Here is a 24,731-nt window from a genome sequence, read left to right as displayed (position 1 = left end):
TTCAAGTGTCATTACCCAGCCTATAGGCTTAATTTCCCTAGATCTTGTTGCAGTAGCTTACTTTGATTACTGTCATTAATCACCTGCAAACTTAGAAATCAAGCCTGATATACCTTAATCAATATCATTAATAAATATAGAAAACAATGGGCTCAACACCGAACCCTGAGGCCTTCCACTGATAACCAGTCTCTGTCTTTCTGCTAATCATCCATCCATCCACCGCAGTAACTTGTCCTTGATACCATTATGCTCTAATTTTTGCAGCATTCTTTTATGAGCAACAGTATCAAAAACCTTAATGAAATCAAATATATGATATCATAATTATTTTTTGCATCCCTTGTTACTGCATCATTACATCCAATCAGACTGGTCAGACAAGATTGCCTCTTAATAAATCCATGCTGTGATTGCAGTTTATATAATTCCATTCTTGTATAGATGGCTCTGCATCACACCTTTAACCAGTAACACCGTTATATTTCCTGGAACAGGTTTGTAATTACTCACATCTCTTTTTGATCCTCCTTTATAAATTGGTAGTAGTACTGGCATGTCATGTGATGCAAGAAAGCAAGTGTATGAGCTTATGCAGCATCAGCCAAAAAAAAAAAAAAAAAAAAAAAACACACACCATTCCCTCCAAATGCCTATCCAGTTCCTCCTTAAATTTATTCAACCTAGCAACTTCCACAACGACAGATGGAAGTTTGTTCCAGCAATTAACCACCCGTTGGCTAAAGGCAAATTTCCGCACATCTATTCTACATCTGTCCTTTCTTAATTTGAATTTATGCCCCCTTAGGTTCGTAATCTGAACAAGTGGAAGGATCCCATCAGAATTCAGCGTGCTCAACCCATTCAAGGTCTTATACACCTCAATCACCGTGCAGGTGCCTAGTCTCCAGCTACTGCAATTTTCAGAACTTAAGCCTCTCTTGGTAAGAGGATCCCTTCATTCCCCTCACCAATCTTGTTGTCCTTCTCTGTACACGCTCAAGCAAATCTACATCCTTCCTAAAATGAGGCCTCCAGACCTGTATACAGTACTCAAGGCGTGGCCTGACCATTGCCCTATACAGAGGGACAATCACCTCCTTTTCCCTGCTAGCAAAATTCCTATACATCATTGACAAAACCCCATGACCTGCCCTGGCAGCCTGTCTGCATTGCTCAGAAAACTTCACAGCTGACTGCACAATTACTCCCAGGTCTTTTTCATTTTTACCACACAGTTGGTACGTTTCTCTGGGATTACTTCTACCCATATACAGTACTTTGCATTTGTCAAGATTAACTTCAGCTGCCACTTCTTAGCCCATCTGCCCAAATTATCTAGATCCTGTTGCAGTAGCACACTGCCATTACTGTCATTAACAACCCTGCCAACCTTTGTATCATCTGCAAACTTCGACACTAAGCCTGATATACCTTCATCAATATCATTGATAAATATACAAAACAACAGTGTACCCTGTGGGAATGAACCCTGTGGGACTCCACTAATAACATTAGTCCACGAAGAGCAGCACCCACTGATTGCCACCCTCTGTCTTCTCCCTCTTAACCATCCTTTTATCCATTGTAGCAACTTACCCTTAATACCATTCTGCTCCAATTTGTACATTTTGGTGATATAGTTGCACTTCTCCAGTCCATAGGGACCTCCCCTGAATCCAAAGATGCTTTCATAATTATGACTAAGAGTTTGCTTACCTCCTTTGCTTCCTCATTTAATATAACTGAAGAGATCCCACTACCCTGTGTGCTTTTTTTATGTTTAGCTTCAACAATCTCTTCCACTTTCCTCTCAGTTATCACAAAACCATTTAGCTCTGTAATGGTTTGATAAACTTCTAGATCCCATTCTCTACAGAATTGGACAATGTGAATGTATATGCATAATTATTCATTTTGTCAGTAAACTGACCAAAATCATTAACAGTTCGACCAATAATATCAAGTAGATCAATACAATTAAACCACCACCATCCTAATGTTCACATAAGTAAAGAAGACTTTTCTGTTTTTCTTTGCATCCTTTGCCAAAGATTTCTCACAATGTACTTTAGCACATCAACGCCAGAGCTTGCACTTGGGCATCGCGTGACACTGAGACAACCCCCAAGGCAGAATGCGCTGGTCCCGAAGGAACTAGTAGTTGTTGGTGACTCTATTGTCAGGGAAACGGGGAACATGCTTTGTAAAAAAGATAGGTGGAACAGGACCAGGGTATGTCTGCCAGGGGCAAAGGTTGATGACGTTGTAGAGCAAATATCATCTTTTAAGGGCACAAAAGGTGATATAGTTGTACACGTTGGCACTAATAATATTAAGAGTAGGAGACCAGCAGAATTACTTAATAAGTACAGGTCACTGTTGAACAAAAGCCGAGAATTAGGGTTGAATTTGAAAGTGTCTGCAATTCTGCCCAGACACGATAGGAGGGAGTATATGATGAGAGCCTTGTCGATCAATTCGGCCCTGGAAAGATTGTGCAAGGCTCAAGGGGTAGAATTTTTTTCAGCCTGGACTGTACTTGTTAACAGGAGAGATTGCTTCTACAGGGATGGGATACACTTAAATAGAAAGGGTGCAAGAATATTTGCTGATGCTATCGAGGCAGTGTTAGGTGGGTCGGAAAACTGCTAGCTTGGGGGGAGACAAAGACCAATAGATTGACAGTAGCCACTGGCAGAGGTGAAAGAGATTCTTGCACTGCTTCTATTAGAATGAGCAGAAGCCTGAAAAACAAGATGCATGGTATTTCAGAGACTGCTGGGAGCCATTGTGGTACAAGTAAACACATGGGTTGTGTTAGGGTAGCTAAGAATAGAAACAGGTGCAGGTATACTTGCGTGTACACCAATGCTAGGAGTTTAGTAAATAAATTTGATGAATTTGAGGTATTGCTCAAAACATCGAAGGCAGATATTGTTGGGATATCAGAGACGTGGTGTCACACAGATATAAGGGATGCGGAACTGCAATTTGGGGAGTACAACGTCTACAGAAAGGATAGACAGGATAGGAAGGGGGGAGGTGTTATGCTATTAGTTAAGAAACACATAAAAACCAAGGAAGTGAAGCCAGTCGACATCGCTGGACAGTGCAGTGTGGAGTCAGTTTGGTGTGACAAACATTGGGAGATCAAAATTGAGAGTAGGAGTGTGCTATAGGCCTAATGACTCTGATGAGTATAATAAGGAACTGTACAGGGAAATAGAGTGGGCCAGTAAATCAGAGAGTCTTATAATGGGAGATTTTAATTTCCCAGATATTGACTGGAATTTGGGGGCTGGTCACACACTAGCAGGGCTTTTGTGGATTTATTGGATGATTGTTTTCTACATCAGCATGTTCGGGAGGCAACTAGAGGGAGTAATACTCTTGATTTGATTATCAGCAGTGATTCTTCATGCATTAAGAATCTGCAGATAAATGAACCACTAGGTGGCAGTGATCACAGTGTGCTGAAGTGGGATTTACTCAAAGAGGTAACTACCATTAGGGGTAAAGGGAAGGGTTATTGCTTCCGTAAAGGCGACTACGATGGACTGAGACAGTATTTAAATTCTATACAGTGGGACCAACTGATGATGTTACCAACAGCAAATTCAAAATGGGAAGCATTCAAAGAACTTATCTTGGAAGCTACTAGGCTTTACATACCAACTAAGAAATATTGTTCAAGGTTTAGGCCAAAATGGATGTCAGATGAACTAATGAGGCATATGGCAGAGAAGAAAAATGCATGGGATACTTACAAATTAACACATGACACAGAAGCCTATGATAGATACAAGTTGATATGCAACCAAGTTACAAAGGAGGTTAGGCAGGCGAAGGCAGATTACGAGAAATCCTTGGCAAGGGATGCAAAGAAAAACAGCAAAGAGTTCTTTACTTATGTAAACTCTAGAAGGAAAGGGATGAATCAGATTGGTCCACTTGATATTGATGGGTCAAGTGTTGATGATCCTGCTCAGGTGGCTAACAAACTAAATGAATATTTTGCATCGACATTCACACATGAGGAGTTATTCAGCGAGGGGAATGCCAGAGGTGTATTCAACTCGAGCAGTAAGTTACAGAATCTTGAAATAACTGGGAGTAAAGTGGAGGACAAACTGTTGAAGATAAACACAAGAAAGGCACCCAGGGTGGATGGGATCTATCCAGTTGTATTAAAGGAGGCAGCAAAGGAGGTGAGCAGGCCCTTGGCCATAATTGTGAGAGCTTCCTTGGACTCAGGGGAGGTACCCATAGACTGGAAATGTGCAAATGTGACCCCAATTCACAAAGGAGGATCAAAGGCTGACACAAGTAATTATAGACCTGTGAGCTTAACTTCTGTTCCAGGAAAATTAATGGAGGCACTGGTTAAAGACGCACTGCAGGATCATTTAGACAAGACTTCAGTTATAGCTCAGACACAGCATGGTTTTGTTAAGGGGAAGTCTTGCCTGACCAACTTGATTGGATACTATGATGCAGTTACAAAAGAACTGGATGCAGGGAATAACTTTGATATTATATACTTGGATCTTAGAAAGGCTTTTGATACTGTTGCACATGGAAGACTGCTACACAAATTGGAGCAGTGTGACATTGGGGGCAAATTGCTGCTATGGATAAAGGGGTGGTTGAGGGGGAGAAGACAGAGAGTGGTAATCAATGGACACTGCTCATCGTGGACTGATGTTATTAGTGGAGTCCCTCAGGGCTCAGTGTTGGGTCCATTATTGTTTTCTGTATTTATAAATGATATTGATGATGGTATATCGGGATTAATGTCCAAGTTTGCAGACGATACAAAGGTTGGCAGGGTTGTCAAGGACACTACTGACACTATGCTTCTGCAACAGGATCTGGAAAGGTTGAGCAGATGGGCTGAGAGGTGGCAAATGAAGTTTAACATTGACAAATGTAAAGTACTACACATGGGAAACAGCAACCCCAGAGCAACGTATCAACTCTATGGTACAACACTGACGGTGGTAGAGAATGAAAGGGACTTGGGGGTGGTTGTGCAGGCAGATATGAAGTTCTCTGAGCAGTGCAGACGGGCTGCAAGAGTAGCTCAAGGAGTATTGTCAATGATATACAGGAATTTTTCCAGCAGGGATAAGGAGGTGATTATTCCATTGTATAAGGCGATGGTCAGGCCACACCTAGAGTACTGTATACAGGTCTGGAGGCCTCATTTCAAGAAGGATGTAGAGCTGCTGGAACGAGTACAGAGAAGGGCAACAAGATTAGTGAATGGAACAAAGGGGTGCTCTTACGAAGAAAGGCTTAAGTTTTGCAAATTACAGTGTCTGGAGACTAGGCACCAGCGAGGTGATCTGATAGAGGTGTATAAAGCCTTGAATGGTTTAAGCATGCTCAATGCTGATGGGATTCTTCCTCTAGCTCAGAATAATCACCTGAGAGGGCATAAATTCAAATTGAGGAAAGACAGATGTAGGATAGACGTGCGGAAATTTGTCTTTAGCCAGCGGGTGGTTGGTTGGTGGAACAGACTTCCATCCCTTGTGGTGGAGGTTGATAGCCTAAATAAGTTTAAGGCTCAGCTGGACAGGTATTTTGAACGAACAGAGGGGTGAAGTGGAAGTGGTTTTTTTTTTTTGGCTGATGCTGCATAAGCTTGCTTTCTTGCATCAAATGCCTCTACTAATGCTAATGCTAATAACATGTGACTTGATTGCAGACTAGTTTTTATCTAGTATAAGCTTCTGTAGCACCTGATAATTTGTATGCATCCCATACATTATTATTTACCCCGGGGGCTCACATCTGGTGAGTATGGGCTTGGCAAACCTAGGGTCCTGAGCTGGATATCATCATTCTTCTCTTTCTTGGTGATGCCTTTCTACTTCTCTCTCTCTCACACACACACACAGGGGGTAACTCGGGAATTTTTTTTTTTTTTTGGCTGGTGCAGCATAAGCCTCAGGCTTCCTTGTACCATATGGCTAATAATAATAATAATAATAATTTAGTTCGTATGACATCCATTTAGGTCTGGGCCTTGAACAGATTTTCTTAGTTGGCACAAATATCCTATTAACTTCTATGATTATTTCCCTGAATGCTTCCCATTTAGAGTTTGCTGTTGGTAACATCAGTTGATCCCACTGAACAGAATTAAAAAACTTTCTGAAAATACTGCAGTCACCCTTACAGAAGAAAAAGTCCTTCCCTTTATCCTTGATGGTATTTACATTTTTAAGTAAATCCCATTTCAATACACTGTGATCATCACCACCTAGTGGTTCTTTTATCTGCAGGAAGAATCACGGCTGATAATCAGATCAAGCGTATTGCTGTGTTGTTGCTTCTCTAATATGCCGCTGTAAAAAAAACAATCATTCAATAAATCCACTAAAAGTTTTGCTAGCTTGTTAGTAACCAAACCTACAAGTTCCAGTTAATATCTGGAAAGTTAAAATCTCTCATTATAAGACATTCTGATTTACTGGCCCACTATATCTCTCCAGTTTTTGTTTTCCTCAGTGCTTATGTCATACCAAACTGACTGAACACTGCACTGCCTTAGATTAAATATATCTCTTAACTAAGAGCTTCATTCCTCCCCTTCTTTCCCGTGCTGTTTCCTTTCTGTACACTACAGTGGCCTCAGACAGTTTTTAAATTTTGTTCAGTGGGACCAACTTATGATGTTACCGAGAGAAAATTATAAGTGGGAAGCATTCAAGAAATTAATCATGGAAGCTACTGGTCTTTTCACACCAATTAAGAAATATCGTTCAAGGTTTAGTCCTAAATGGAGGTCAGATGAACTAATGAGACACGTGGCATTGAAGAAATATGCATGGGATGCATGTAAAGTATCAGGCGACACAGAATCCTATGGCAGATAAAAGCTAATCTGTAATCAAGTCACAAAGGAAATTAAGCAAGCGAAGGCAGATTGAGAAATCTTTAGCAAAGAGGGGATAAATCACAATGAATCACCTGATATCGATAGTTCGATTGTTGATGATCCTGCTCAAATAGCTGATAATCTGAACGAGCATTTTGCATCTACATTCACACAAGTTATTATAGGAGGAAAATGCCAGAAGTTTATCAAACTGTAACAGGGTGCTTAATGATTTTGTACTAACTGAGAGCAAAGTGGAGGAGAAACTGTTGAAGTTAAACATAAGAAAAGCACCTGGGGTGGATGGGATCTATCCAGTTATATTAAAGGAGGTGGCAAAGAAAGTAAACACTTAGCCATAATTAGGAGAGTATTGTTGGAATCAGGGGTAGTCCCCACGGACTGGAAATGTTCAAATGTATTCCCAATTCACAAAGGGGAGGATCTAAGGATGACATGAGTAATTACACACCAGTTAGCTTAACTTCTGTTACGGGGAAAATAATGGAGTCACTGGTTAAAGATGCATTGCAGAATCATCTAGACAAGACTGCAGCAATAATTCAGACACAGCATGGGTTTATTAAGGGAAAGTCTTGTCTAACAAAATTGATCCAATACTATGATGTGGTTACAAAGGGTTACTTCTACCCATATGTAGTACTTTGCATTTGTCAATGTTAAACTTCAGTTGCCACTTCTCAGCCCATCTGCCCAAATTTGAGATCCTGTTGGAGCAGCACACAGCATTATCGTCGTTAACAACCCTTGCCAACCTTTGTATCATCTGCAAACTTTGACATTAAACCTGATATACCTTCATCAATATCACTGATAAATAAACAAAACAACAGTGGACCCAACACAGAACCCTGAGGTACTCCATGAAGAGCAGCATCCATTGATTACCATTCTCTGTCTTCTCCCACTCAACCACTCTTTTATCCATTGTAGCAACTTAACCTTAATACCACACTGCTCCAATTTGTACAGTAATCTTCCAAGAGCAACAGTGTCAAAAGATTTCCTGAAATCCAAGTATATGATATCAAAATTATTTTTTGAATCCACTTTCCCTTAAGAAACCCCATGCCGTGCCTGAATGATTACTGCAGTCTTGTCTATGTGATGATCCTGCAATGCTGCTTTAACCAGTGACATTATTTTCCCTAAAACAGAAGTTAAACTAATAGGTCTGTAATTACTCATGCCACCATTCGATCCCCCTTTGTGAATTGGGGATATATTTGCACATTTCCAGCCTTGACTTGCACTTCTCGAGTCCAAGGATACTCTCATAATTATGGTTAAGCATTTTCTTAGTTCCTTGGCTGCCTCTAATATAATTGGATAGATCCCATCCACTTCAGGGGCCTTTCTTATGTTTAACTTCAACAATTTCTCCTCCCCTTTGCTCTCACAGTTAATACAAAATCATTACGCTCCTTGTTAAAAACTCTAACAAGGAGTTTAATAGGCTTCTGTTCTCCACTTCCCTACAGAATTCCTCATGTGCGAATGTAGATGCAAAATACTCATTCAGTTTGTCAGCTATCTGAGCAGGATTATCAACAACTGAACCAATCTGATTCATGCCCTCCTTCTACAGTTTATATAAGAAAAGAAGTCCTTGCTGTTTTTCTTAACATCCCTTGCCAAATATTTCTCATAATCTGCCTTCGCTTGCCTAACCTCCTTTGTGACTTGATTACAAACTAGCTTATATCTACAATAGGCTTCTGTGTTGCCTGATTATTTATATGCATCCTATTCATTTTTCTTCTCTGCCACGAGTCCCATTAGTTCATCTGACATCCATTTAGGTCTAAACCTTGAACCCTATTTCTTAATCAGTATGAAAAGCCTAGTAGCTTCCATGATTAATTCCTTGAATGCTTCCCATTTAGAATTTGCTGTTGGTTCCACTGTATAGAATTTAAAAACTGTGAGGCCACTGCAGTCACCTTTACGAAAGCAAAAACCCTTCCCTTTACCCCTGATGGTAGTAATATTCTTAAGTAAATCCCACATCAGTACACTGTGATCACTGCCACCCAGTGGTTCCTTTATTTGCAATTTCTTAATCCACGAATAAGCACTGCACCAGGATCAAGAGTATTGATCTCTGGTTGCCTCTCGAACATGCTGCTACAGAAAACAAAGGTATCGGAAACTTGCTACTCAGACAAACTGCAGTGACATCCAAAAAATACATGGAAAACAGCCCCACCCATCATTGTTTTTATATCTGAAATAAGTGTAATAACACCTAAATTACTATTTAAAAGCATGCTTGCTAAACGTTTTACAAGAGCAATGGCTTATGCTGTGCATGAAAGATGAACGCAGCCAGAGCCACTTTGAAGCCATATCAACCTCTGCTTCATTTAGTTTTTTCGTACCAATACACCACAGAGCATACTTAAAAGGGGAACAAGCAGAAGAAGGATTCGTTGCTGAAAACCACTTTTTTTTTTTTTTTTTTATGAAAACCCCAAACACGAAAGGTATCAAAACCTATAGTACTTAGTACCATGCATGGGTTGAAGGAGAAGTATGTGGGGAGGAGGATGCCGGAAACTTTGCTCTAGAGACTTAATACTATTCTACACTCCAGGTGGCCCATCTGCATCACCATTCCAGACACTGCTAACAATGGGCAGCAGTCGCAGTATTCCACGCAATGACCAATATTCTGCCAGTCAGTTTCTGCACATCTGCCACATTGCCCATTCACACCTCTCACCAGCACACAGCAACAAATAAAACATGCAGTACTTTAATTATAAAATTTAATGAAAATCCATCCAATGGGAGTAGAGTTATTACATGCAGACAGATGGAAAAATAAATAATAATTGTCATTCTATTGGTCCGATTTTGAAATTTTGGATGTTTGACATTATTACATGCAGACAGACAGCCAAAGAAATAATTAATTATTATTAGATGCAGATGGCCATAGTGAAGAAAACAGGCATACTACGCCCATATGCTAAGAACACAGATCCCACTTTCAAACCTCTTCCACTTAGGGCTTCTATAGAGATAGGGATACCTACCATGAATATAATCTATGAGCTTTCGTTCAGTCTTCAAGTTAAAAATTTCTTCCTGTGTTAGAACAAATCTGTATTTTATTTCCTAAAGAATATGCACGACATTTCTTAACTTTACAACTGTAGATATTATGCCTGTGCAACATGCCACTCAAGTATCGAGCGAGCGCACACTAATCCACAAAATACCTACCCATGCACACAAACAAATGAAAAGTGATCTAGATACTAAAAGTTAAACTGAAAACATACTCACCTGCAACCAAAACTCGAGAATCGGGACTTGAACTTGGAAGAGATAACTTATTTCCAACAGTATTCTCAGAACTGCTATTAGTCTAAAAAATAAAGTACAAAATAAAGTTAACTAATACCACCTAATAACAACCTTTGTTACAAATATCAGTTTCCCCCACAAAACATAGATATTTAAACCCTATTGATAATGACATGCAGTGTTTCTAAAAAGATATGCAAGCACATACACATACAAACAAAAAACGCCATATAGTATTAGTAGCAGCAAATGATGAGAGCTTATACAGAATGATCAAAAAAATCTCCACACTTCATTTGTCCATCCACTCTAATAATCTGAATAAGTCTTCTGTATTTATTCAAACCACCCACTTCAACACAACACTGGATAGAAATTTGTTCCAACAATCAATCAATCATTTACTGGCTGAAAGCAAATTTTCACACATCTATCCTACAACCATCTACATGCATGTCTTCCAAGTAAGAACGCAACCATCTACATGCATGTCTTCCAAGTAAGGATGCCATCTGCATTTAATTCGATCTATTTAAGTCATTAAACGCTTTAATAAGGTCTCCTCGCAGGTGCCTAGTATTCTTTCACTGCAATATTCAGAATTTGGTCTTTCTTGATAATGGTACTCTTTTGTGTCCTTGAATAACCTTGATGCTCTTCTCTGTACCCATTACAACAGATTCACACGTTTCCTAAAATGAAGCTTCGTCACCTGTATGCAGTACTCAAGATGCAGCCTAACCATTACCTTATACAACAGAACAATCACGTCCTTCTCCCTTCTGGCAAAATTGCTGTATATCATTGACAGAATTCCATGAGCTCTCCTAGCAGCATGTCTACATTGCTGAGAGAACTTCATGTCAGACTGCATGATTATCTCAAGCCCTTTCTTTCTCCACTACCTTGACTGTAGTATCATCAAATAGGTATATTATTCTGGGATTACTGCTTCCCATGTGCAGTACAGTTAGTTCCCGACTTTGAGTTAATTTGTTCCTAGCAAAGAGGGAATTTATTTCCCATAGCCGTAATGCTAAAAACAGTCTAAATTTACATTCTAAACAATGAATGACCATAGTAAGATTAAATAAAGGTGAACAACACAATAGTTAATGCTTAAACAATGATTTATTTATCCAAAGAAATGAAGCATTGCTTTTAAAATCAAGCAAATCATAATAATAAAGAAATTATTTGTCATACAAACATTAAAATGTTTATTCTTCATCATCATCGACTAAATGCACACTTGTTGATGGTTCTTCACTCACTGTTGGCTCGGCACTCGGTTTGTTGGAAGCACAAGGAGTCACCTTCTTCTCCGGAAATGCTTCAAGAGTCGTTTGTTTCCAAGACAGTCTTCTATTTTCTTTATAAATTTCATGATAGCATGCATAAACATTTCTTTTAGTGTGTAGCAACTTTTCTAGTGCGCTCAAAATTTGAACCTTGTGACTCAAAAATCTCAATTGCTTTTTCTATGTGTTGAAAAGCTTCATCAAGCCCCTTGGGAGTGAAGGAACAAACAGGAATTTCAGTTGTTAAATCTTTTCTTCCTCAGCTTCACATTTTGCCATTTCAAGGTCTTCATTTGTGAGCTCTCCATTTGTGTTTGAAGCAGATCAGTGGCATCAGCTGTAGAAACCTCAAATTGAAATTGGTTAAAGCAATATTAACAACTGCTTCTGTTTCCTTTTACGATCTCTGCTGGTTCTTGAAATCCTTCAAGAACCAGCAGAGATCAATAAACTGATGACAGAGTTTATTCCAAACACCTTTCATGTTCTTCTCTGTAGTTTTGTCCCAGGCTCTTTTCATTATTTTTATTGCATATGAAATATGGAATTCTTTCCATATTTCAGATGCAATCAACTCTTAAAATTCTTTTAAGAGCTTAAAAATTGTTTTAAGAGTTGGACCCCCCCCTCCTTATCTCTGCCTGAGTAAACAAATGCATGCACAGTAGTACTGTGTTCAATAGCTGCACACGTGGTTTGAAATGCTGTATTTATGAATGTTTAGCGTTTATTTATTGCAATTAATGTTCATATTTTCGATTTTGTTGATATTTGGAAAAAAGAGCTCGTAAACCTGGGACCTCACAAAGCGAAAACACGCAAAGTGGGAACTGCGTGTACCTTGCATTTTTCAGTGTCAAATCTCATTTTCCACTTCTACAAGTGAATACTAAAATCGTAGTCTTGCATAAGCAATAACTGCCAAGATGTTTTTATTTGAAGTGCTGTAAAAAATGTAGAATTAGGTTATTATCTGAACAATGTCATTTCACTGCTAAATTTATGGAGACTGAAATTCTATATTGCTAAATATAAAAAATATACAGTAAACAAAAGAAACCATCATTGAATAATTGTTTTATATTTAGTTTAATTTACTTTTAAAAAAATATTTTTATGATTAGCTGGCATGAAATGTACCGTTTTCTCAAGTTAGCATTAGTAGAGGCATACGATGCAAGGAACCAAGCTTATGAGCCAGCATCAGCCAAAAAAAAACCCCTCCCATTTCACCCCTCCCCATTCATCCCAAATTCCTGTCCAGCTCAGCCTTAAATTTATTTAGGTTATCAACTTCCACAACAAAAGATGGAAATCTGTTCCACCAATCAACCACCCACTGGCTAAAGGCAAACTTCTGCACATCCATTCTACAACTGTCTTTCCTCAATTTGAATCTATGCTGCCTCAAGTTCTTAATCTGAGCAAGTGGAAGAAACCAATCAGCATTCAGCTTGCTCAACCCATTCAAGGCCTTATACACCTCAATCAGATCACCTGCAGGTGCCTACTCTCCAGGTGCTGCAATTTGCAGAACTTAAGCCTTTCCTGGTAAGAGCACCCCTTTGTTCCCCTCACCAATCTTGTTACCCTTCGTTGTAGCATTCTAGCACCTCAACATGCTTCCTAAAATGAGGGATCCAGACCCATACACAGTACTCTAGGTGTGGCCTGATCATTGCCTTGTACAATAGGATAATCAATTCCCTGTCCCTGAAAGCAAAATTGCTAGATATCACTGACACGACTCCATGACCTGCCCTGGCAGCCCATCTCCATTGCTCAGAAGACAGCACAATTACCAAATCTTTTTCATTTTATACTTCTCTGAGTATAGTACCACACAGTTGGTACATTTCTCATGGGTTATTGCTATCCATATGCAGTACTTTGCATTTGTCAATGTTAAACTTCAGTTGCCACTTCTCAGCCCATTTGCCCAACTTATCTAGATCCGGCTGCAGAAGCATACTGTCTTTACAGTCGTTAACAACCCTGCCAATCTTTGTATCATCTGCAAACTTGGACATTAATCCTGATATACCTTCATCAATATCATTGATGAATACACAAAACAACAATGTGCCCAGCATCCAAACCTGGGGAACTCTACCAATAACATTAGTCCACGAAGAGCAGTGTCCACTGACCATCACTCTGTCGTCTCACACTCGACCATCCTTTGTCCATTGTAGCAACTTACCCTAAATGCTATACCTCTCCAATTTGTACACTACTCTTCCATGTGCAACAGTATCAAAAGCATTACTGAAATCCAAGTATATAATATCAAAATTATTTTTGACATTCAGTTCCTTTGTGACCACATCATAGTATCCAATCAAATTGGTCAGATAAGACAGTCCTTTAACAAACCCATGCTGTCTTAACTATTACTGCAGTCTTGTCTAGACGATCCTGCAATGCTTCTTTAACCAGTGACTCAATTATTTTCCCTGGAACACAAGTCAAACTAACAAATCTATAGATACTTGTGACACCTTTTGAACCCCCTTTGTGAATTGGTGATACATTTGTACACCAATTCACAAAGGAGGTGAATAGAGTCTGCTGACGAGGCTACTAGAGACGGTCGTGTTCCAAGCCGCTAAATGGATTTTTCTTATTTATTGATTTGAAATTATTGTTTTTCTAAAACTTTTGATTTAAATTTAGTAGTATAACATTATTTTGTGATTTTCTGATTAACTTGGTGTATTTATTCTTTACTCGGCCTTGTAATTGCATAAACGTATCGGTAAAGGTTTCCACGTGTTTCAACTCCGCTACCGTTCGTAATTTTCCCGCCATTGTGATACGATAGTTGTATGTCGTACTAGATAGCGTTAGTTGAACTTTGTTAGCAGTTAAATTGTACGTTTAAATAAATACATATAACGACTTAGATTACAAACATAATATAATTAATTATATTTAACATAATTAATAACATAACATAATTAATTATAATTAATTAATAAATTAATAGAATCATGACTCAGACCAGAGCAGCAAAGCAAAAGGCTCAAGCTAATGGAAGCGCTGTGGCTCAGAGCAGAACTGAGGGGTGCAGTTGTCCTCTGACTCACAGCCTTATAAAATGCACTGTTTGCTTGATGTTTGCAGAGCAAACATCAAGCAAAGGATTTGCTTGATGTTTGCAAAGGATTTAAAGGATAGACAGGATAGGAAGGGAGGAGGGGTTATGCTATTAATTAAGAAACACATAAAATCCAAGGAAGTGAAGCCAGTCGACATCGCTGGACAGTGCAGTGTCGAGTCAGTTTGGTGTGACATAAGCATTGGGAGATCAAAATTGAGAGTAGGAGTGTGCTATAGGCCTAATGACTCTGATGAGTATAATAAGAAACTGTTCGGAGAAATAGAGTGGGCCAGTAAATCAGAGAGTCTTATAATGGGGGATTTTAATTTCCCAGATATTGACTGGAATTTGGGGGCTGGTCACTCACACAGTAGCAAGGCTTTTGTGGATTTATTGGATGATTGTTTTCTACATCAGCATGTTCGGGAGGCAACTAGAGGGAGTAATACTCTTGATTTGATTATCAGTAGTGATTCTTCATGCATTCAGAATCTGCAGATAAATGAACCACTTGGTGGCAGTGATCACAGTGTGCTGAAGTGGGAGTTACTCAAAGAGGTAACTACCATTAGGGGTAAAGGGAAGGGGTATTGCTTTCGTAAAGGCGACTACAATGGACTGAGACAGTATTTAAATTCTATACAGTGGGATCAACTGATGATATTGCCAACAGCAAATTCAAAATGGGAAGCATTCAAAGAACTTATCGTGGAAGCTACTAGGCTTTACATACCAACTAAGAAATATTGTTCAAGGTTTAGGCCTAAATGGTTGTCAGATGAACTAATGAGGCATATGGCAGAGAAGAAAAATGCATGGGATACATACAAATTAACACGTGACACGGATGCCTATGATAGATACAAGTTGATCTGTAACCAAGTTACAAAGGAGGTTAGGCAGGCGAAGGCAGATTACGAGAGATCCTTGGCAAGGGATGCGAAGAAAAACAGCAAAGAGTTCTTTACTTATGTAAACTCTAGAAGGAAGGGGATGAATCAGATTGGTCCACTTGAGATCGATGGGTCAACTGTTGATGACCCTGCTCGGGTAGCTAACAAACTAAATGAATATTTTGCATCGACATTCACACATGAGGAGTTATTCAGCGAGGGGAATGCCAGAGGTGTATTCAACTCTAGCAGTAAGCTAGAGAATCTTGTAATAACTGAGAGCAAAGTGGAGGAGAAATTGTTGAAGATAAACACAAGAAAGGCACCTGGGGTGGATGGGATCTATCCAGTTATATTAAAGGAGGCAGCAAAGGAGGTAAGCAAACCCTTAGCCATAATTATGAGAGCTTCCTTGGACTCAGGGGAGGTACCCATTGACTGGAGATGTGCAAATGTGACCCCAATTCACAAAGGGGGATCAAAGGCTGACACAAGTAATTATAGACCTGTGAGTTTAACTTCTGTTCCCGGAAAATTAATGGAGGCACTGGTGAAAGAAGCACTGCAGGATCATCTAGACAAGACTTCAGTTATAGCTAGGACACAGCATGGTTTTGTTAAGGGGAAGTCTTGCCTGACCAATTTGATTGGATACTATGATGCAGTCACAAAAGAACTGGATGCAGGGAATAACTTTGATATTATATACTTGGATCTTAGAAAGGCTTTTGATACTGTTGCACATGGAAGACTGCTGCACAAATTGGAGCAGTGTGGCATTGGAGGCAAGTTGCTGCTATGGATAAAGGGGTGGTTGAGGGGGAGAAGACAGAGAGTGGTAATCAATGGACACTGCTCATCGTGGACTAATGTTATTAGTGGAGTCCCTCAGGGTTCAGTATTGGGGCCTTTATTGTTTTCTGTATTTATAAATGATATTGATGATGGTATATCAGGCTTAATGTCCAAGTTTGCAGACGATACAAAGGTTGGCAGGGTTGTCAAGGACACTACTGACACTATGCTGCTGCAACAGGATTTGGAAAGGTTGAGCAGATGGGCTTCGAGGTGGCAAATGAAGTTTAACATTGACAAATGTAAAGTACTACATATGGGAAACAGCAACCCCAGAGCAACGTATCAACTCTGTGGTACTACACTGACAGTGGTAGAGAATGAAAGGGACCTGGGGGTGGTGGTGCAGGCAGATATGAAGTTCTCTGAGCAGTGCAGACGAGCTGCAAGAGTAGCTCATGGTGTATTGTCAATGATATATAGAAATTTTTCTAGCAGGGATAAGGAGGTGATTATTCCCTTGTATAAGGCAATGGTCAGGCCACACCTAGAGTACTGTATACAGGCCTGGAGGCCTCATTTCAGGAAGGATGTAGAGCTGCTGGAACGAGTACAGAGAAGGGCAACTAGATTGGTGAATGGGACAAAGGGGTTCTCTTACGAAGAAAGGCTTAAGTTTTGCAAATTACAGTGTCTGGAAACTAGGCACCAGCGGGGTGATCTGATAGAGGTGTACAAAGCCTTGAATGGTTTGAGCATGCTCAATGCTGATGGGATTCTTCCTCTAGCTCAGAAAAATCACCTGAGAGGGCATAAATTCAAATTGAGGAAAGACAGATGTAGGATAGATGTGCGGAAATTTGCCTTTAGCCAGCGGGTGGTTGGTGGGTGGAACAGACTTCCATCCCTTGTCGTGGAAGTTGATAGCCTAAATAAGTTTAAGGCTCAGCTGGACAGGTATTTCGAACGAACAGAGGGGTGAAGTGGAAGTGGTTATTTTTATTTATTTATGTTACTTTTTTTTTTTTTTTTTTTTTTTTTTTTTTTTGGCTGATGCTGCATAAGCTTGCTTTCTTGCATCAAATGCCTCTACTAATGCTAATGCTAATGCTAATGCTAATTGGGTACGGGACATGATACTGCCAAGGGGGATGTCTTTGTGTGTGCGCGATGCAAGGAGTGTATCGATATGAGGCAACAACTCGGCGTTCTTGTGGGCCTATATGAGAGCTTGAAGGACAGGGTGGATGCCCTCGAAGAAACTAAACTGAGGGCCCATCAAGCTCTCAGCTGCCCACATCAACGCCAGAGCTTGCACTTGGGCATCGCGTGACACAGAGACAACCCCCAAGGCAGAATGCGCTGGTCCCGAAGGAACTAGTAGTTGTTGGTGACTCTATTGTCAGGGAAACGGGGAACATGCTTTGTAAAAAAGATAGGTGGAACAGGACCAGGGTATGTCTGCCAGGGGCAAAGGTTGATGACGTTGTAGAGCAAATATCATCTTTTAAGGGCACAAAAGGTGATATAGTTGTACACGTTGGCACTAATAATATTAAGAGTAGGAGACCGGCAGAATTACTTAACAAGTACAGGTCACTGTTGAACAAAAGCCGAGAATTAGGGTTGAATTTGAAAGTGTCTGCAATTCTGCCCAGACACGATAGGAGGGAGTATATGATGAGAGCCTTGTCGATCAATTCGGCCCTGGAAAGATTGTGCAAGGCTCAAGGGGTAGAATTTTTTTCAGCCTGGACTGTACTTGTTAACAAGAGAGATTGCTTCTACAGGGATGGGATACACTTAAATAGAAAGGGTGCAAGAATATTTGCTGATGCTATCGAAGCAGTGTTAGGTGGGTCGGAAAACTGCTAGCTTGGGGGGAGACAAAGACCAATAGATTGACAGTAGCCACTGGCAGAGGTGAAAGAGATTCTTGCACTGCTTCTATTAGAATGAGCAGAAGCCTGAAAAACAAGATGCATGGTATTTCAGAGACTGCTGGGAGCCATTGCGGTACAAGTAAACACATGGGTTGTGTTAGGGTAGCTAAGAATAGAAACAGGTGCAGGTATACTTGCGTGTACACCAATGCTAGGAGTTTAGTAAATAAATTTGATGAATTTGAGGTATTGCTCGAAACATCAAAGGCAGATATTGTTGGGATATCAGAGACGTGGTGTCACACAGATATAAGGGATGCAGAACTGCAATTTGGGGAGTACAACGTCTACAGAAAGGATAGACAGGATAGGAAGGGAGGAGGGGTTATTCTATTAGTTAAGAAACATAAAATCGAAGGAAGTGAAGCCAGTCGACATCGATGGACAGGGCAGTGTCGAGTCAGTTTGGTGTGACATAAACATAGATAAATCAAAATTGAGAGTAGGAGTGTGCTATAGGCCTAATGACTCTGATGAGTATAATAAGGAACTGTACAGGGAAATAGAGTGGGCCAGTAAATCAGAGAGTCTTATAATGGGAGATTTTAATTTCCCAGATATTGACTGGAATTTGGGGGCTGGTTACTCACACACTAGCAGGGCTTTTGTGGATTTATTGGATGATTGTTTTCTACATCAGCATGTTCGGGAGGCAACTAGAGGGAGTAATACTCTTGATTTGATTATCAGCAGTGATTCTTCATGCATTAAGAATCTGCAGATAAATGAACCACTAGGTGGCAGTGATCACAGTGTGCTGAAGTGGGATTTACTCAAAGAGGTAACTACCATTAGGGGTAAAGGGAAGGGTTATTGCTTCCGTAAAGGCGACTACGATGGACTGAGACAGTATTTAAATTCTATATAGTGGGACCAACTGATGATGTTACCAACAGCAAATTCAAAATGGGAAGCATTCAAAGAACTTATCTTGGAAGCTACTAGGCTTTACATACCAACTAAGAAATATTGTTCAAGGTTTAGGCCAAAATGGATGTCAGATGAACTAATGAGGCATATGGCAGGGAAGAAAAATGCATGGGATACTTACAAATTAACACATGGCACAGAAGCCTATGATAGATACAAGTTGATATGCAACCAAGTTACAAAGGAGGTTAGGCAGGCGAAGGCAGATTACGAGAAATCCTTGGCAAGGGATGCAAAGAAAAACAGCAAAGAGTTCTTTACTTATGTAAACTCTAGAAGGAAGGGGATGAATCAGATTGGTCCACTTGATATTGATGGGTCAACTGTTGATGATCCTGCTCAGGTAGCTAACAAACTAAATGAATATTTTGCATCGACATTCACACATGAGGAGTTATTCAGCAAGGGGAATGCCAGAGGTGTATTCAACTCTAGCAGTAAGCTACAGAATCTTGAAATAACTGGGAGTAAAGTGGAGGAGAAACTGTTGAAGATAAACACAAGAAAGGCACCCGGGTTGGATGGGATCTATCCAGTTATATTAAAGGAGGCAGCAAAGGAAGTAAGCAAACCTTTAGCCATAATTATGAGAGCTTCCTTGGACTCAAGGGAGGTACCCATAGACTGGAAATGTGCAAATGTGACCCCAATTCACAAAGGAGGATCAAAGGCTGACACAAGTAATTATAGACCTGTGAGCTTAACTTCTGTTCCAGGAAAATTAATGGAGGCACTGGTTAAAGAAGCACTGCAGGATCATTTAGACAAGACTTCAGTTATAGCTCAGACACAGCATGGTTTTGTTAAGGGGAAGTCTTGCCTGACCAACTTGATTGGATACTATGATGCAGTCACAAAAGAACTGGATGCAGGGAATAACTTTGATATTATATACTTGGATCTTAGAAAGGCTTTTGATACTGTTGCACATGGAAGACTGCTACACAAATTTGAGCAGTGTGACACTGGAGGCAAATTGCTGCTATGGATAAAGGGGTGGTTGAGGGGGAGAAGACAGAGAGTGGTAATCAATGGACACTGCTCATCGTGGACTAATGTTATTAGTGGAGTCCCTCAGGGCTCAGTGTTGGGTCCATTATTGTTTTCTGTATTTATAAATGATATTGATGATGGTATATCAAGCTTAATGTCCAAGTTTGCAGATGATACAAAGGTTGGCAGGGTTGTCAAGGACACTACTGACACTATGCTGCTGCAACAGGATCTGGAAAGGTTGAGCAGATGGGCTGAGAGGTGGCAAATGAAGTTTAACATTGACAAATGTAAAGTACTACACATGGGAAACAGCAACCCCAGAGCAACGTATCAACTCTGTGGTACTACACTGACAGTGGTAGAGAATGAAAGGGACTTGGGGGTGATTGTGCAGGCAGATATGAAGTTCTCTGAGCAGTGCAGACGGGCTGCAAGAGTAGCTCATGGAGTATTGTCAATGATATACAGGAATTTTTCCAGCAGGGATAAGGAGGTGATTATTCCATTGTATAAGGCAATGGTCAGGCCACACCTAGAGTACTGTATACAGGTCTGGAGGCCTCATTTCAAGAAGGATGTAGAGCTGCTGGAACGAGTACAGAGAAGGGCAACAAGATTAGTGAATGGAACAAAGGGGTGCTCTTACGAAGAAAGGCTTAAGTTTTGCAAATTAGTGTCTGGAGACTAGGCACCAGCGAGGTGATCTGATAGAGGTGTATAAAGCCTTGAATGGTTTAAGCATGCTCAATGCTGATGGGATTCTTCCTCTAGCTCAGAAAAATCACCTGAGAGGGCATAAATTCAAATTGAGGAAAGACAGATGTAGGATAGACATGTGGAAATTTGCCTTTAGCCAGTGGGTGGTTGGTTGGTTGGTGGAACAGACTGCCATCCCTTGTGGTGGAGGTTGATAGCCTAAATAAGTTTAAGGCTCAGCTGGACAGGTATTTTGAACGAACAGAGGGGTGAAGTGGAAGTGGGTTTTTTTTTTTTTTTTTGGCTGATGCTGCATAAGCTTGCTTTCTTGCATCAAATGACTCTACTAATGCTAATGCTAATTATACTTAACAGTTTGCTTATTTCCTTTGCTGCCTCCTTCAATATAATGGATAGATCCCGACCACCCAAGGTGCCTTCCTTATATTTAGATATCATCAACAATTTCTCCTCCACTTCGCTCTCAGTTATTACAAAATAAATCACTTAGCTCCCTGTTAGAGTATGATAAACTTCTGGCATTCCCCTCATTGAATAACTCCTCATGTGTGAATGTAGATGCAAAATATTCATTCAGTTTATCAGCTACTTGTGCTTTTTTTTTTTTTTTTTTTTTTTATGAAAACCCCAAACAAACGGTATTAGAACCTATAGTACTTAGTACCGTGCTTGGGTTGGAGGTTGAGAAGACGAAAGAAGATATTTGTTGAAATTAGACTTGAACTTCTGTAGACTGTAATTTTCAGTAAATACATATGAAAGAAGGCTGTTCCAGAAAATGGCAGTTGAATGAATAAATGAGGAAGATGAAAAGTTGGACAGTAAATGGATGTTGGCTGGTGCCAGCATGTATTCGGACTGTTTTGAAAGAGAGAGCGGGAGTTATAGAAGCCAATTCAGAAGAACAGTCCATGCAGAAAAGGCATGCAGCAGAAACAATACATTTATGAGACAGCAAGTGGAGAGACTATTAGAGAGGAGTCATTAATTAACCTAACTACCGTCTTCTGAGTTGGAATCTAGAAGCCTGAGAGAGGTTATTAGGGCGCCACCCCAGATGTGGGAACAATATTCCATGGTAGGGCGGATTTGCGATTTGTACAGAGTGAACAGCTGTTTGGAAGAAAAGTAATGCCAAGAGTGAAAGACAAAACCAAGTTTTTTAGATGCAGAGGAAGTAATATTTGTAATGTGCTTGTGCCAAGAGCGATTAGAAGTCAGGGTAATCCCCAAAAGAGATATATCATTTTGCCTAGAAATCGGAGTGTCACCAAAGATAAGCATAGGAGCAGAAGAATCCTTTTTGCGAGATATAAGACAAGACTGAGTTTTAGAAGGATTGAAATCAAATAAGTTGCCTTTGCGCCACTGGAGAATTACCTGGAGATCGACATTTAAGGAATTGGTAGCGGATATTAGAGAAGTTGAAGCTGATTGAGCAGGGTAAGGTTTCTCAAAATAAAATTGGAATGCAATGTGCTATCATCGGCAAAACTATGGATAGGATTTCCAGTCAATGGAAGAAGTTCGTTAATATACAAGAGGAAAAGAGTGGGGGAAAGAATTGAATCTTGGGGGACACCAATATTAGTGGAGAAGTTAGAAGACAGAGAGCCATTTACCATCACCCTCAGTGAGCAATCAGAGAGAAAACTGGATAAACAATTACAAAAAACAGCTGGCAAACCATAAGATGGAAGTTTGTTTAGAAGACTTTTATGCCAAACATGATCGAATGCCTTTGAGATGTCATGAGCAACTGCTTGTGTTTCCTGAACTTTTCCATTCAATTTGTCCATAAATGGGTAACATAAGACAGAATATCACTAGTGGATCGACACTGATGGAATCCATACTGGCGATCATTGATCAGATGGAAGGTTTCTAGGTAGTTTAAAAGAGTTGGCAGTTAATTGATTTCTCCATTACTTTAGAAAGAGTAGAAATAATTGCAACGGGACGATAATTGGATGGGAAGGATTTCTCACCTTTTTTTAGGAACTGGCTGGATATGAGCAAATTTACAAGCAGACGGAAAAACACTTTTGGAATAAGAAAGTGAAAAAAGGCAGCAAAGAAGAGGAGTAAGTTCAGGAGTACAGGTTTTGAGAACAAGTGAAGAAATACCATCAGGACCTGGAGCTTTCTTAGTATCAAGATTCATCAAAATCGTTCTGAAGTCCTTTTGACGGAAGACACAGGAGGCATTGAATGGAGTGTGTTGGGAATGGTAGGAGGTGTTTTACTAAGATCATTAATACATGAGTTGGAAGAAAAATGGGATGCTAGAAGGTCAACTTTATCCTTGGCTGAAGTGACAACAGAACCATCTGGTTTTGACAGAGGTGGGAGCAGAGAAAGGCAAAAGTTGCGGCTAATAGCTTTGGTAAGAGACCAGAATGCTCGGCTACCATTAGGGCAAGAAGCATGTTTTCTACTCAGCTTACTCAAATTCTATTGTTCACTGATTAATAACTGCTTTACAATTGTTGCGAGTTTTATTGTCGGCAGAAAATGAAACAGAAGAATTGGAAACAAGCCAAATACGATATGCAACGTTCTTCTCTTGATCAGCCTTTGCACATTTATTGGAAAACCAAGGTTTAGATAAAGGACGAGATTTTAAAGTGGAGTGTGGAATAAAGGATTCCATTCTTACAAGAATAATTTCACTGACATGATCTGAGGAAATGTTGACATCAGAAGTTTTAAAACAGTAATCCGACCAAGGAAAAGAAATCTAGCAGAACATCCCATTTTGCATTTTTGTAATGCCAAACAATACAAAGTTAGGAATATCCATGAGATAAAGGCTCCAATGGAAAAGAGACAACCACCAAGTTGTGATCTGCGGTGCCAAAAGAACCACTCACTTCAACAGGGTACTTAGAATGGTTGTTTGTGAAAAAAATATCAAGTGTGTTGGTTGTACGGTTAGGATTGTCTGGTATTCTAGAAGAAAATTAACAATCTGTGCAAGGTCATTAGTAATTGCAAAAGCCTCAGCATCTTGACTAGCTGGGTCGGTGTGATTAGAAAATGGAAGCCAGCTGGAGTTGAACATTAAAATCACCAAGGAAAATTAACTCAATGTTAGGAAAATTGGACTGAAGAAAGTCAAGTTGCAAAGAGAGGAAGTCAAAGAGCTCTAAGTGATTAGTGCAGTTGAGAGGATGGTTTAGACAACAGAAAATTTTAATACAATGAAGTAGAAAGATTTTAAGCTAGAAAAGAGGAGATTCCAAATTACCAAGTCTCTGACAGGGAATATTGGAACGGACATATGCACAAGTACCACCTTTGAGGCAAAAGGTATCACACAGCGAATAATTTGGGCAACTGAGATGAGCAGTAGTTGAATCAACCGATAACTGAGATTTTGTGGGAAAACGTAAATGGGGTTTGGCAGATTGCAAGTGGAAATGGACATCGTTGAGATTAGAATTGAGACCATGAATATTTGTGAAATGAACTAGTAAGTGTTTGACTATTCATGATTATGCCTAGAACTAGGCATGATCATCAATAGTTAATCTATCTATGTTATGTGGTCCAATCTGATTCATTCCTTTCCTTCTAGAGTTTACATAAATAAAAGACTCTTTGCTATTTTTCTTTGCATCCTTTGCCAAAGATTTATCGTAATCTGCCTTTGCCTGCCTAACCTCCTTTGTGACTTGATTATAGACAAGCTTATATCTGCCATAGGCTTCTGTGTTACACGATAATTTATATGCATCCCATACATTTTTCTTCTCTGCCATGAACCTCATTAATTCAACTGACATACATTTGGGCCTGAACTTTGAACAGTATTTCTTGTTA

The 24,731-nt window shown here is 39.9% G+C and overlaps 1 protein-coding gene across 1 annotated transcript in view; it reads right to left on the bottom strand.

The window, feature by feature from the left end:
- The window catches only part of LOC150084505 (transcription factor 12-like), a 288,229-nt gene that overhangs the window by 81,298 nt on the left and 182,200 nt on the right, over positions 1 to 24,731 (bottom strand). Inside the window, exon 9 of the mRNA XM_090375252.1 lies at positions 10,208 to 10,289. Within this exon, the coding sequence (XP_090231378.1) occupies positions 10,208 to 10,289 (82 nt within the window). The remainder of the gene's footprint in view (positions 1 to 10,207; positions 10,290 to 24,731) is intronic.

The sequence above is a fragment of the Mastigoproctus giganteus genome, chromosome 6 (genome assembly GCF_048544385.1).
Source record: "Mastigoproctus giganteus isolate SK-2022 chromosome 6, ASM4854438v1, whole genome shotgun sequence".
Taxonomy (NCBI): domain Eukaryota; kingdom Metazoa; phylum Arthropoda; class Arachnida; order Uropygi; family Thelyphonidae; genus Mastigoproctus; species Mastigoproctus giganteus.
This window is presented reverse-complemented; position numbering and strand designations above follow the sequence as displayed.